At 44.6% G+C, this 10,079-nt stretch overlaps 1 protein-coding gene across 1 annotated transcript; it reads right to left on the reverse strand.

Moving 5' to 3' along the window:
* Positions 1–1,053: 1,053 nt before the first annotated feature.
* On the reverse strand, positions 1,054–9,852 carry LOC123057136 (HVA22-like protein i). The gene is made up of 6 exons (XM_044480260.1): positions 9,790–9,852; positions 4,045–4,119; positions 2,662–2,686; positions 2,110–2,116; positions 1,384–1,511; positions 1,054–1,295 (listed from the first exon to the last, which is right to left on the reverse strand). Exons 1-6 carry the CDS (start codon positions 9,850–9,852, stop codon positions 1,054–1,056), a joined length of 540 nt encoding a protein of 179 aa, XP_044336195.1.
* Positions 9,853–10,079: the final 227 nt, after the last annotated feature.

Raw genomic sequence — 10,079 nt, forward strand, 5'->3', positions numbered from 1 at the left:
AGTATATATATACCAGATCCCTTTCGTCCCGCACCGCACTATCGCGCCCAAGGAGGATTCAAAAGGGAGCAGCGGCGGCGAGAGGCCCGGCGCCGACCGCAACCCTAGCCCTAATCAGCACCCGCCGCCCGACGCTTCCGGAGGGGGCCGCTGCTAGGCCGAGGCCGACGATGAGGCGCGGCGCGACACCCGTTCACAACCCTTATCCAGGTCCACAGGAGCAAGAAAGTTGGCTAGATCTCGTGGCCCTGGCCGTTCCTAGGGTTCCGAAGTGTGTGACTAATATCTCGACATTTTAATTTTTTTAGGGTGCGACCAACATATAACATCCCTTTTGGATAGATGCATGAGAGGTCGTACATGATGCTGTGGATGAACAGAGGCGGCGAGGGCGACGATTATGGAGCTCGGAGGCCGGGAGCTACGAGCATGAGCATGAGGAGCTGGAGCACCACCACCGCGTCTACCACCAGGAGCACCGTGGTGGCATCCATGGTGATGGGGACGATGATCACAAGGCTGAGGGCTCACTATTAGGAAAAAAGGCTACTAGCAGCGCGGGTAAAATCACTACTAGCAGCGCGGGTACCCACGCTCCTAGTATCGCGCTACAGCTAATAGTTAGTAGTAGTGTGGGTTAAACCCGCGCTACTACTAACTTTATTAGTAGTAGCGTGTGCCACCCACGCTACTGCTATTTTGCACCCGCGCTACTACTAACGAAATAGTAGTAGCGTGTCTATTATTCCAACGCTAATAGTATCCTAAATACTAGTAGCGAGCATTTTTTTCCCACGCTACTACTAACTTATTAGAAATAAAAAAATAAAATCAATCAATTCCATTCTATCACACAATTGCCATATCTACTATCACAGTTCCTCATTGTAGAGGCAACTCGTGTATAATTCATATCTTTTACATAAGTAAGAGTGTAAACACAGTGTTGTGCATGTCAGCTACCTACGTAAGTGGTTCTTGCCATGCAAAGTCAAAACTTTACCACTACTTCTAGACATTTGTTATGGTCCGATCCAAAAATTGGCTCACTCGTCAATGCGTGGCGCCTTCCCGACCTGATCTCACGTCCTGCAGCTGCGACGAAACACAACGGGCAGCCTCGACAAGCCACACTTGACCGATGGTAGCCGTCGCCTTGAGTTGTGACGCCGTCACGTCCCTCGCCCTAGCCCTCAGCTCAAGCAGGCCACGGTCGATGTCGGCCTCGTGCCATGCCACCAGCGGATGGAGGAAGCCATCGTACACGTGCCCCGCACCTTGAAATCTGAACACCACTAAGATTCAGATTCAGAATTGGCCACATATCGAATGAAGTCTATCTGAAATGGTGATCATCTCTCAGGCTCGGAGTGTCTGATCGACTGCTTACCCGTGTGCTGGGTTGCCAGAGGTAGATGACGAGCAGCAGCTTCGCCTCTTCGTACATCGGCAGCCCCGACACTGTCCAGTCCATGAACCTCTCGATGACCATCGGCATCGCCACCAGAACCCTGCAACATTACCAACAGAGGTTTAGAAACTTCAGATTCTTCAGAAGAATGACATGGAAAAATAATGCAGTGCATGTCGATGAAAAAGACAGTCCGTGAAAAAGACAAGGAGCATACTAACCCCTTCAGGCAGTGAAAATATAATGTAGAGCAATAAAAGTGGAACATGGCTCAACATTTGCATTGATAGGGACAGATATACAATTGGGGATCCACTAGATAAATAAATAATTCTCATAAATCAAGAACATTGTCTGCATTTAACATACTATTTTTCTGCGATATGTCCAAACCATACAAGAATGAGATCGTTAGGTGCTAGCACACACAAAGAGCTAGTTTACCAATACGGGCTACATCACTGCTCGAAATGAAGAGGCTTCGCTGCTAGAATTCACCGTGAAGGTACTAACAAATTAAATGCCTAAGCGCCAAGCTCCAGCTCTACATTTCTACATGTTCTTCAGCTGGATAGAGTCACACCATATTCAACAACTAATAGAACCTAAACTGCCATGAGCATGTTTGACAGATCTCAGGTGATTGAGGAATTCTTCCCTTGTGGTTGTAACCCTATTACCATGGAATAAAAACTCACCTTTTACCTAAAAAAACATACACGACACTGTCTTACAAAGGAGCCCCACTCTATTCACTAACAGGCTGGCCCACATCAATTCCTGCCGCATCACCCACTTGCTGACGCATTGGCGCCCTTCTTCTGTTATGCCTTATATCTTCAGTTTGGTCAGTACCAGCCTGAGTTGCATCCCTTGCTTCAGTGCAGATCGCTGACACGCTACAAGGGAGTAGAAGTGACAGTATGTTCTCTAGGGCTTGACAACCGTTGGATAACTGAATCTCTCCACAGGTGCACTTCTTCAGTAGAGCCTAATTAGCGAGTACTCCAAGTACTGTACTATTTTAGCTACCTTCATTTCATTAATTAACGAGCAGGTTAATTTTTAGTATGATCTGCTTAATAGCTAATCAACACAGTAACATAATTGATGTGTGCTCTGAATTCTGATATATATCCTACGGCCAAACTATTACTACGAGTACTATATATGAGCTGCTCATCTTGGGCTGATAAAATCTATAAAGCGCTCAAGCTCATTTGTCTATCATAGTATACAGGCTACTTCACCTGTGAACTTAAGAACTCCATAAAGCTGACATCAGAGTATATATAGAGACATTTTACGGTACATCAAATCAACCTGGGCCCTTCATTTCTTTGTCTTCTAGGGCCCAGATTAGCCTATACTACACCAGTTTTTCGGTAGTATATTTACTCGTTGGGGGCATTTTTGGAACTATATATCAATCACGCAGGCAGGTTTCTTCCCCGCCATGACCAACCTTTCCTCCCATCATCTTTTGGCCCGTCCACGCCGCCATGTATTTTTCTGCGATATGCTTCGGGCGACGACGGAGCGAAGCTGATGGCCTAGCTTCGTGCCCCAAGCTGCCAAGCTGGCATGTAACCCACGTACACAGGACACAGCGACGTAGAAAAGCTAACATCACCGGTAGACTCGCCGCCGGCCAGATTACACAATCACGTCACGCACGTACCCAACAATCAGATCACTGTTTGCTCTCGTAATGCACGTACGCACGCGAGGATGCTCAGGGAGTCGCCCACCGCCGCAAGCGGCCGTCGCACGCCCGCGCCGCCTCGCTCGCCATCGCACTGTCTGCCACTTTGCCGTTGCTGCTCATCAAATGAAAATCATAGTGGCTAGCGTGCCGCACGCCACACCAAATAGTTATTCTATGTTTATGTAGTGGCTGCAGCGGCGTAGGTATAGCTAGCGGAGGTCCTCACGCCGGCGCATGCATGCATTGAGATTTTACGGCGGCGTGGTGTCGCGAGTAGCAGAGGAACGGTGCTGCGTCGGATGAGATGAGATTAACTTAATTAGTTAGATTAATAATTCGGACTAAATTAGGAAAGAACAGATCTACGTCTGGTTGGGAATTACCAATATATCCTTGAACAAAAATTTGATCAATCCATATTGGCCGTTGGATCAACTAAATACTATCCAATATGTTGAGTAGTACGATGCACCGTAAAAAGTCTCTATATATATCCTATCAGAGTGAAATTGCATGCTGGCTGGCAACGGGCAGGAACTGCTCCTAGTTGCTTGCGGCCATATGATTTGGTAAGAAACTCTTTCCAGCTAAGACCAGCATAATGCATGACAAAAAACATAATGCATACCAAATTCATTCATGCATACAACAACAACATAATATGCATATGCGTTTTATGTGAAATTGTAGTTGGACGAACCAGAGAGACTAGAGAGCTATGCTGACAATTGACTACTAATAAAACGTAAAATAAGACGAACACTACCAAATTCGATCTCTTGCGTCCACCCACATCCCACAAAAAACTTGTCTTGGCACACTAAGCATTCCCCAAAAAAGGTTTTTTAGCTGCTGCCAGGTCCTTACCACAACACAAAGTCTAGCTGCCAGTGGTCTTGTACAAAGCTACTATAAAGTAACTTACACGGATCCTTTCTGCTTTGTAGTAGTACTTGAGGTCAAAAGGGTCAGCAAACCCAAAATCATAGTCACCTAAAAACTAATCCAATCAGAAATTCAGAAATTACCACAGTGCTAAATCCGCTAAGCCATAGAAACGTGACAATCAATCAAAAAACGTCCCTCTCTAGGATCTCACCAACCACTCGATTCGATCCCCACTGCTAACCGGTAGTTCGAGATAGAACAACAGCTACAGGAGCAACATGGCACGAGACAAAATGAAAACGAAAGGGCGTCTTGTTGACGCTCAAAAGTGGCACGTTTATAAAGAATGGCTTGAAGCTATGTCAAGAGTAATTCAAACTTATTATTAAAAGTCACTATGAGATGGCTCTCTTCGAGAAGATCAAGATGAATATGAAGATGGTCTAAAATGGAGTTCGGATGCAAAAGCTATGACAACTTCAGAGATGCTCATGTTGACACCAGATTAAATAATGGCTTTAAACCCAATTAAGATGTCCTCATATGGAAAAATGATCAACACAAATTGTCTTCGTCTCGTCGAAACGGTCGATTTTTATATAAAAATTGTCCCAATCCGAGTTCGTATGCAAAAGTTAGAGCTATCGAAGTGCAGCCCTGTCACGAGGCGAGATGTGGCGCGCCCCACCAGACATAGGTCTGATGGGTAGCGCGAGCGAACAGGTGTTCTGCATGACCGTTTTGGCCTAGAAGATGGCCTCAAATCGAAAAACGTTCAACATGAGAGTTGTTCGTCTCGTCGAAACGGTCAAGATTGCTTTTGGGCTCGTTTCCATCCGAGGCCGTTTACCATCACAAAAAGGACCTGCAAGGTGCAGCCAGTTTAAACCGAACAGTTTTGGAAAGTTCAGACAAAACCAATCCAAATTTGATTAAGGTTTTGGACGTGAATCCAAGCCTTTTCATTGTACGGGAAGTCCAGCCGCCTCTTATATACCTAAGGGGTGACGGCCGATTGAACAACACACAATCGATCAAATCATTTACCACTTTTTATCTTTTATCTTTTCTCCCTAACCCTACTTCTTCTTCTTCCTCGTTCTTCGTCGGTTCTTCTTGTTACAGGGCAGCGAACCTCGAGGCCCTAGGGGCGATCAGGTCGACCTAGGGCAGCCCATAGCTGCCGCGCGCCCTGACGGGGTCCCTTCCGGGCGTGTGGGGTTTCGGGTTCTCAAAAGCACCCGCCGGATTGCTTGCGTACCGCGCTTCCGGACGAGTCTCCTTCTACGTGAGCTGCGGTGCCTCACCACCGGCGTCGAGGGTACACGGTGACGTGTTCGTGTGCGAACACACTTTTTCGTGACTCCGCTGGGGAAGAAGCTTTGAACGGTCTCCAGCCCATTATTGCTACGAAGAGATCGTTATCAAGTTGCTGCAATCTACAAAGGTAATATGAATACCCAATTCCCCTTTGTAGATGCAAATAATCCATATGTTGTTGCTGGATCACCTAATGAGCATAATGTATCGGCTAGCCCTAGTTTTATCAATCATGCATCTAATTATGCGCAAGGGCCGATGCAAAGCAATCTTCATGCTTCAAATTCTTATGATTTTAGCAACGTACAACATATGTATCCAAACTCTCATGCATCGGCAACCCCACAAATACATATGCCGACGAACAACATGATGGGTTTGGTTAATCAATTTGAAACACCTCATGTTAAAATTTCCAATAGCATACAAGAAAGTGTTTCACCTTTTTATTCATCGGCAACTAATTTGCAATATGTGAATCCAACCTTGCCGATGAATGGGAGAATTGGCCATGCTACTACTAGCTATTCGGCCAGTTACTCTCAACCATCATATGCTACACCTCATGTTAGTAATTTTTCAGCACCGTATGCAACTGTAGATGTTCGTAATTCGGCCCCGCATCTTCATGGTCATAGCCGAATAAGTGAAATTTTTACAGGAACACATGTGCGGTCATCAAATACTGTAGCATATAATGCATACTCTACGCAATTCAAGAATTTCGGCAACACTCACAAATCATTGCCGAAAGAATCTGAAAGTATTGCGGAGCAATCCCTTCCAGAAGCGGTTGTGGCTGCATTAAAAAAGAGCTTGGCAAAAACAAGAGAATTAGTGCTCTTTGCCTTGAACAATACGAAAAGGGGTTGTTTCCTGATTATGCTGCAATAAAGGCTAGAGTTTTGCAGGAAGATGAAACTTCATCAATTGATAGTATTGGTGAGAGAGCATATGGTTATACAGCAGTGCATACACCTCCACCTAGTACCGCAGCATATTATACACCCCGTACACAATTGCAAAATTTCGGCAACAATATCACTTCATTGCCGAAAGATCCTAAAAGCATTGGGGGGCAAACTAATCTAGAGCGGACTGAAATTGAGAGGGGAGTTAAAGCTTTGCGTGATAGGGCTGCAAGTACTTCGCCAAGAGAAAATTGATAGGGAATTAGCTCAAAGAAAAGAATCCTTGCCAATTGATATAACCGGTGAAAATAATGATGATTCAGAAACTAAAAGTTCTTCGGTTGAAAAAGCCGAATCAAGTAGTATATATTCCGAATCCATCAAATCCAAAGAGGCAAACATTGTGGAGAAAGGGCATGAAAAGTATAGCAAGACAGCCATACTAGATTTTTCTGAAGTTAATGGAACCTACTTCCTGCCCTATGAGTTTCGTGCCATAGAAATTGATGAGCTTCAAGAACAAGAACAAGTGGCCGAAGAAAGTTTGGTGGACGAAGTTCTTCAAACTAATGATGCGCGAAATCAAGAGAAAGATGATGACAAGGCGCTGGGGAGCTATCCGAAGGCGGAGCAAGATATTCTTCAAGTCACACCACCATCATGCTCTCCCAACATATTTGAAGAGGTATGTCTAGCAATTAATTTACCTGTTTTCAGATTTGGTCATGACTTAGTTGTTGATGCATATATTAGAAAAATCTTCATAAGAAATATTGAGAGACCAATGAAGAAGGGTAATTTATCTGTTAGCAATCAGATTGTCACAAAGCATATCGGTCAACATATTGCACCATTCAGAAAGACCGATTGCGAAAAATTATTGCAGCCAAGGCTTTCCCCATTGCTTTATCTAAAGCTCATATCTAATTGGGTAGCTCTGCTTATTTCTTACTTGGCTTACACTTGGTCTCAATTGAGACATGTATGTTCTAGCTATTTTCGTTTCAGAAATTTAAAGCCAAGGTTAAAATCTTCTGAGCAAACTGATGCCAGTATAGTTTCTTATCCAAAGACATCGGAGATAGAGTGCAAAACACAATGCATAGCCGAATGGGGTGATGCAAAATCTGAACCATTTGTTTCCTTAACTCCAAAGCCGTTCTCACAACACGATCAGCTAGAAAACAAGAAGTATACCTTCAATTCAAGCATGTGTGATCAAATATTTGATTTGTTGCTGAAAAATAATTACATTACAATTCTTGATCACCATCTTAAGCCATCAATCCAAGGACGAATGTATTGTAAGTTGCATGATTCGTCCAAGCATAATTTTGGGGATTGCAACATGTTTCGTCAAATAGTTAGATCAGCCATTGAAAAGGGACGATTGAAGTTTGTTGAAATACCAAGAGATGACCAGTCTATTCCGATTGGTCCCGATGGCAAAAATTTTTGCATCGGCTGCTTCAAGCCGATCCATCTAAAGAGAAGGTAAAAACTGCAGGTGATGGGATCAAGCTTTCAAGTAAAGAAGTTGTTGAAGAGCATAATGAACATAAACTTGAGGGCGAGAATTCCATCGAAGCTACAATGGAGACGCCAAGGACTGGGGGGGCAGCAAGAAAATCCAATGATCGATGAAAGCAAACCAAAAGAAAACAAAGGCCGAAATAAGCGCAAGTGTAAGAGATCAAAAATCACCTTCGCTGAACTATTGGATAAATATCAAAAGAAGATTGAAGAGAAGAATGCTTATGGGCCAAATCATGCAAAGAAACCAAGATCACCCCAAGGCGCAAATATGAGGATCGGTATTGGCAAAGTGAGAATTTTAATGCAACATATTCATATCCTTATTTTGGGCCGCCAATGCCAATGCCGTGGATGCCTCCCTATGCTCATATAGATCCATATTCCTCATGGGATAGGTATGATACAAGGGCAGATTCTCCATCTTATTTTAGAACATCTCACCAATATTATGTAGCTCCAAGAAGATCAACATTTGAACAATCACATGTTAAAGACCGTTTCAATCATAAGGAATCGGCGCAGAGCTCAAGGAAGAAGAAAGAGGTGGTCAAGCAAGTTTACCGTGTTAAAAGAGATCGCCGCAAGAGTGCAGCTTCAGATTTGATCTCAAATGAAAAAGAGCCAATTAATATGTTGACATTTGCTACTAAAGACAATGAGACAAAGCAACCAATTATTGAGAGTCGAAGTGCCAAATCTGAAGAAAAGAAGTTGAGAGTGCACAAGGCCAAAAAGGAATTGCCATTGGTCAAAACAGAATCACAGCCGAGATGCCTGCTCAGCTTATCGTATTGGCAAAAGAAGAAATTACAAAAACTTAGTGCACAAGAACTTGAAGAAAGGAACATGGCATGGGTTCCCAAAGGAAGTGCTCAAAATAAGAATTATGTGCAAGCTTCCATTAAAAGAAGTGCGACAAAGGTGAAGAAGGAAAGGAGTGAAAACTATGAAGGACCAAGCCGATGGTTTCAACATCTTTGGTCTACACATTATCCATATTCTTCAACTATGCCATTAACGCATATGCCATGGAATTCGTCATCAGGTATGATTGGTAAGCCTCAATGGGCTTATTTTAATACATGGAGGCAATATAATTTCTTACGTCATGAAAGGGTATTACCAAGTCACTATACATTTGATTAGCTACAAGTTTGTTGCTGATCCAAAGGGCCGAAATACTTGATTTGTCATTTTATTTGTTTATTTCGGCTGTATGTGTTTTGAATGAAGTTGACATGGTAATGGCCGATATTTATCTATCGTCCTAAGAGTATGTCAATACCTGGATTTTTATATATATGCCTATATTATGATTGAATGTAGTTGGGACATAGTGACTGATGTCATTGAATATATGCTGCATAGGCCAATTCATAGTTGTAGAATTGTCTAGTGGGCTTATACTTTGTTTGGATATGATTTGGCTTATGCATCTCTGAGATCTATAAGAGGACAAATCATAACTGATTTTATTACCAAACATCGAATTAATGACTTGCATAATGTTGATATTACACTACTAGGAAAAAGCCTAGTAGTAGGGCGGGTTAAAAGCTTGTAGTAGCGCGGGTGCCTGCGCTACTACTACGGCGCTACAGCTAACTAGTAGTAGTAGCGCGGTGCATCCCGCGCTACTACTACTAACTATCTGTAGCGCATGTCTGTGACCCGTGCTACTACTATTAATTTGAAAAACCAAAAAAAAAATCTCGACCCCGTGTGTGCTGTCAATGGTTCGTTCAACGGCATCGACGTCCATGGCGATGGGGCGGCAGCCGGCGGCGACGCGCATGTTGGCCCGGAGCAGGGAGATCTCGGCCATGACGCGCGCCTCGTGGAGGTCGCGGAGGCCAGCCCGACATTGGCCGGGAGCTGGAGGACCTGGATCTTGGCATCGTGCGTGGGGAGTAGCACCTCGCGGCGGCCCTCGTGCTGTCGGAGGAGGAGGGGGATGGGTCAGCTAGGGTTCTGGATCGAATCGGAGAGGGGGGAGGAGGAGGAGGAGGGCTGACCTGGAGCGAGAAGAAGACGGCGAAGGCGGTGAGGAGGAGGATGCCGAGGTCATGCTTCTGCATCTTGGCGGCGACGAGGAGCTCCGGCGACCTCCCACCGGAGGGATCTCGGAGAGGGAGGGAGGAAGAAAGAAGAGTGTACCAGCGGCGGCCACCGCTGGAGTACGAGGGAGAGAGGACGAAAGTGAGAGAGGGGAAAAGTGAGGAAGAGAGGAGGGATTTGGCCGAGGATATGGGAATTTCACCTACCTCGTACTTAGTAGTAGCGAGGGGTATATAACCGCGCTACT

This window comes from Triticum aestivum, chromosome 3A (assembly GCF_018294505.1).
Source record: "Triticum aestivum cultivar Chinese Spring chromosome 3A, IWGSC CS RefSeq v2.1, whole genome shotgun sequence".
Taxonomy (NCBI): domain Eukaryota; kingdom Viridiplantae; phylum Streptophyta; class Magnoliopsida; order Poales; family Poaceae; genus Triticum; species Triticum aestivum.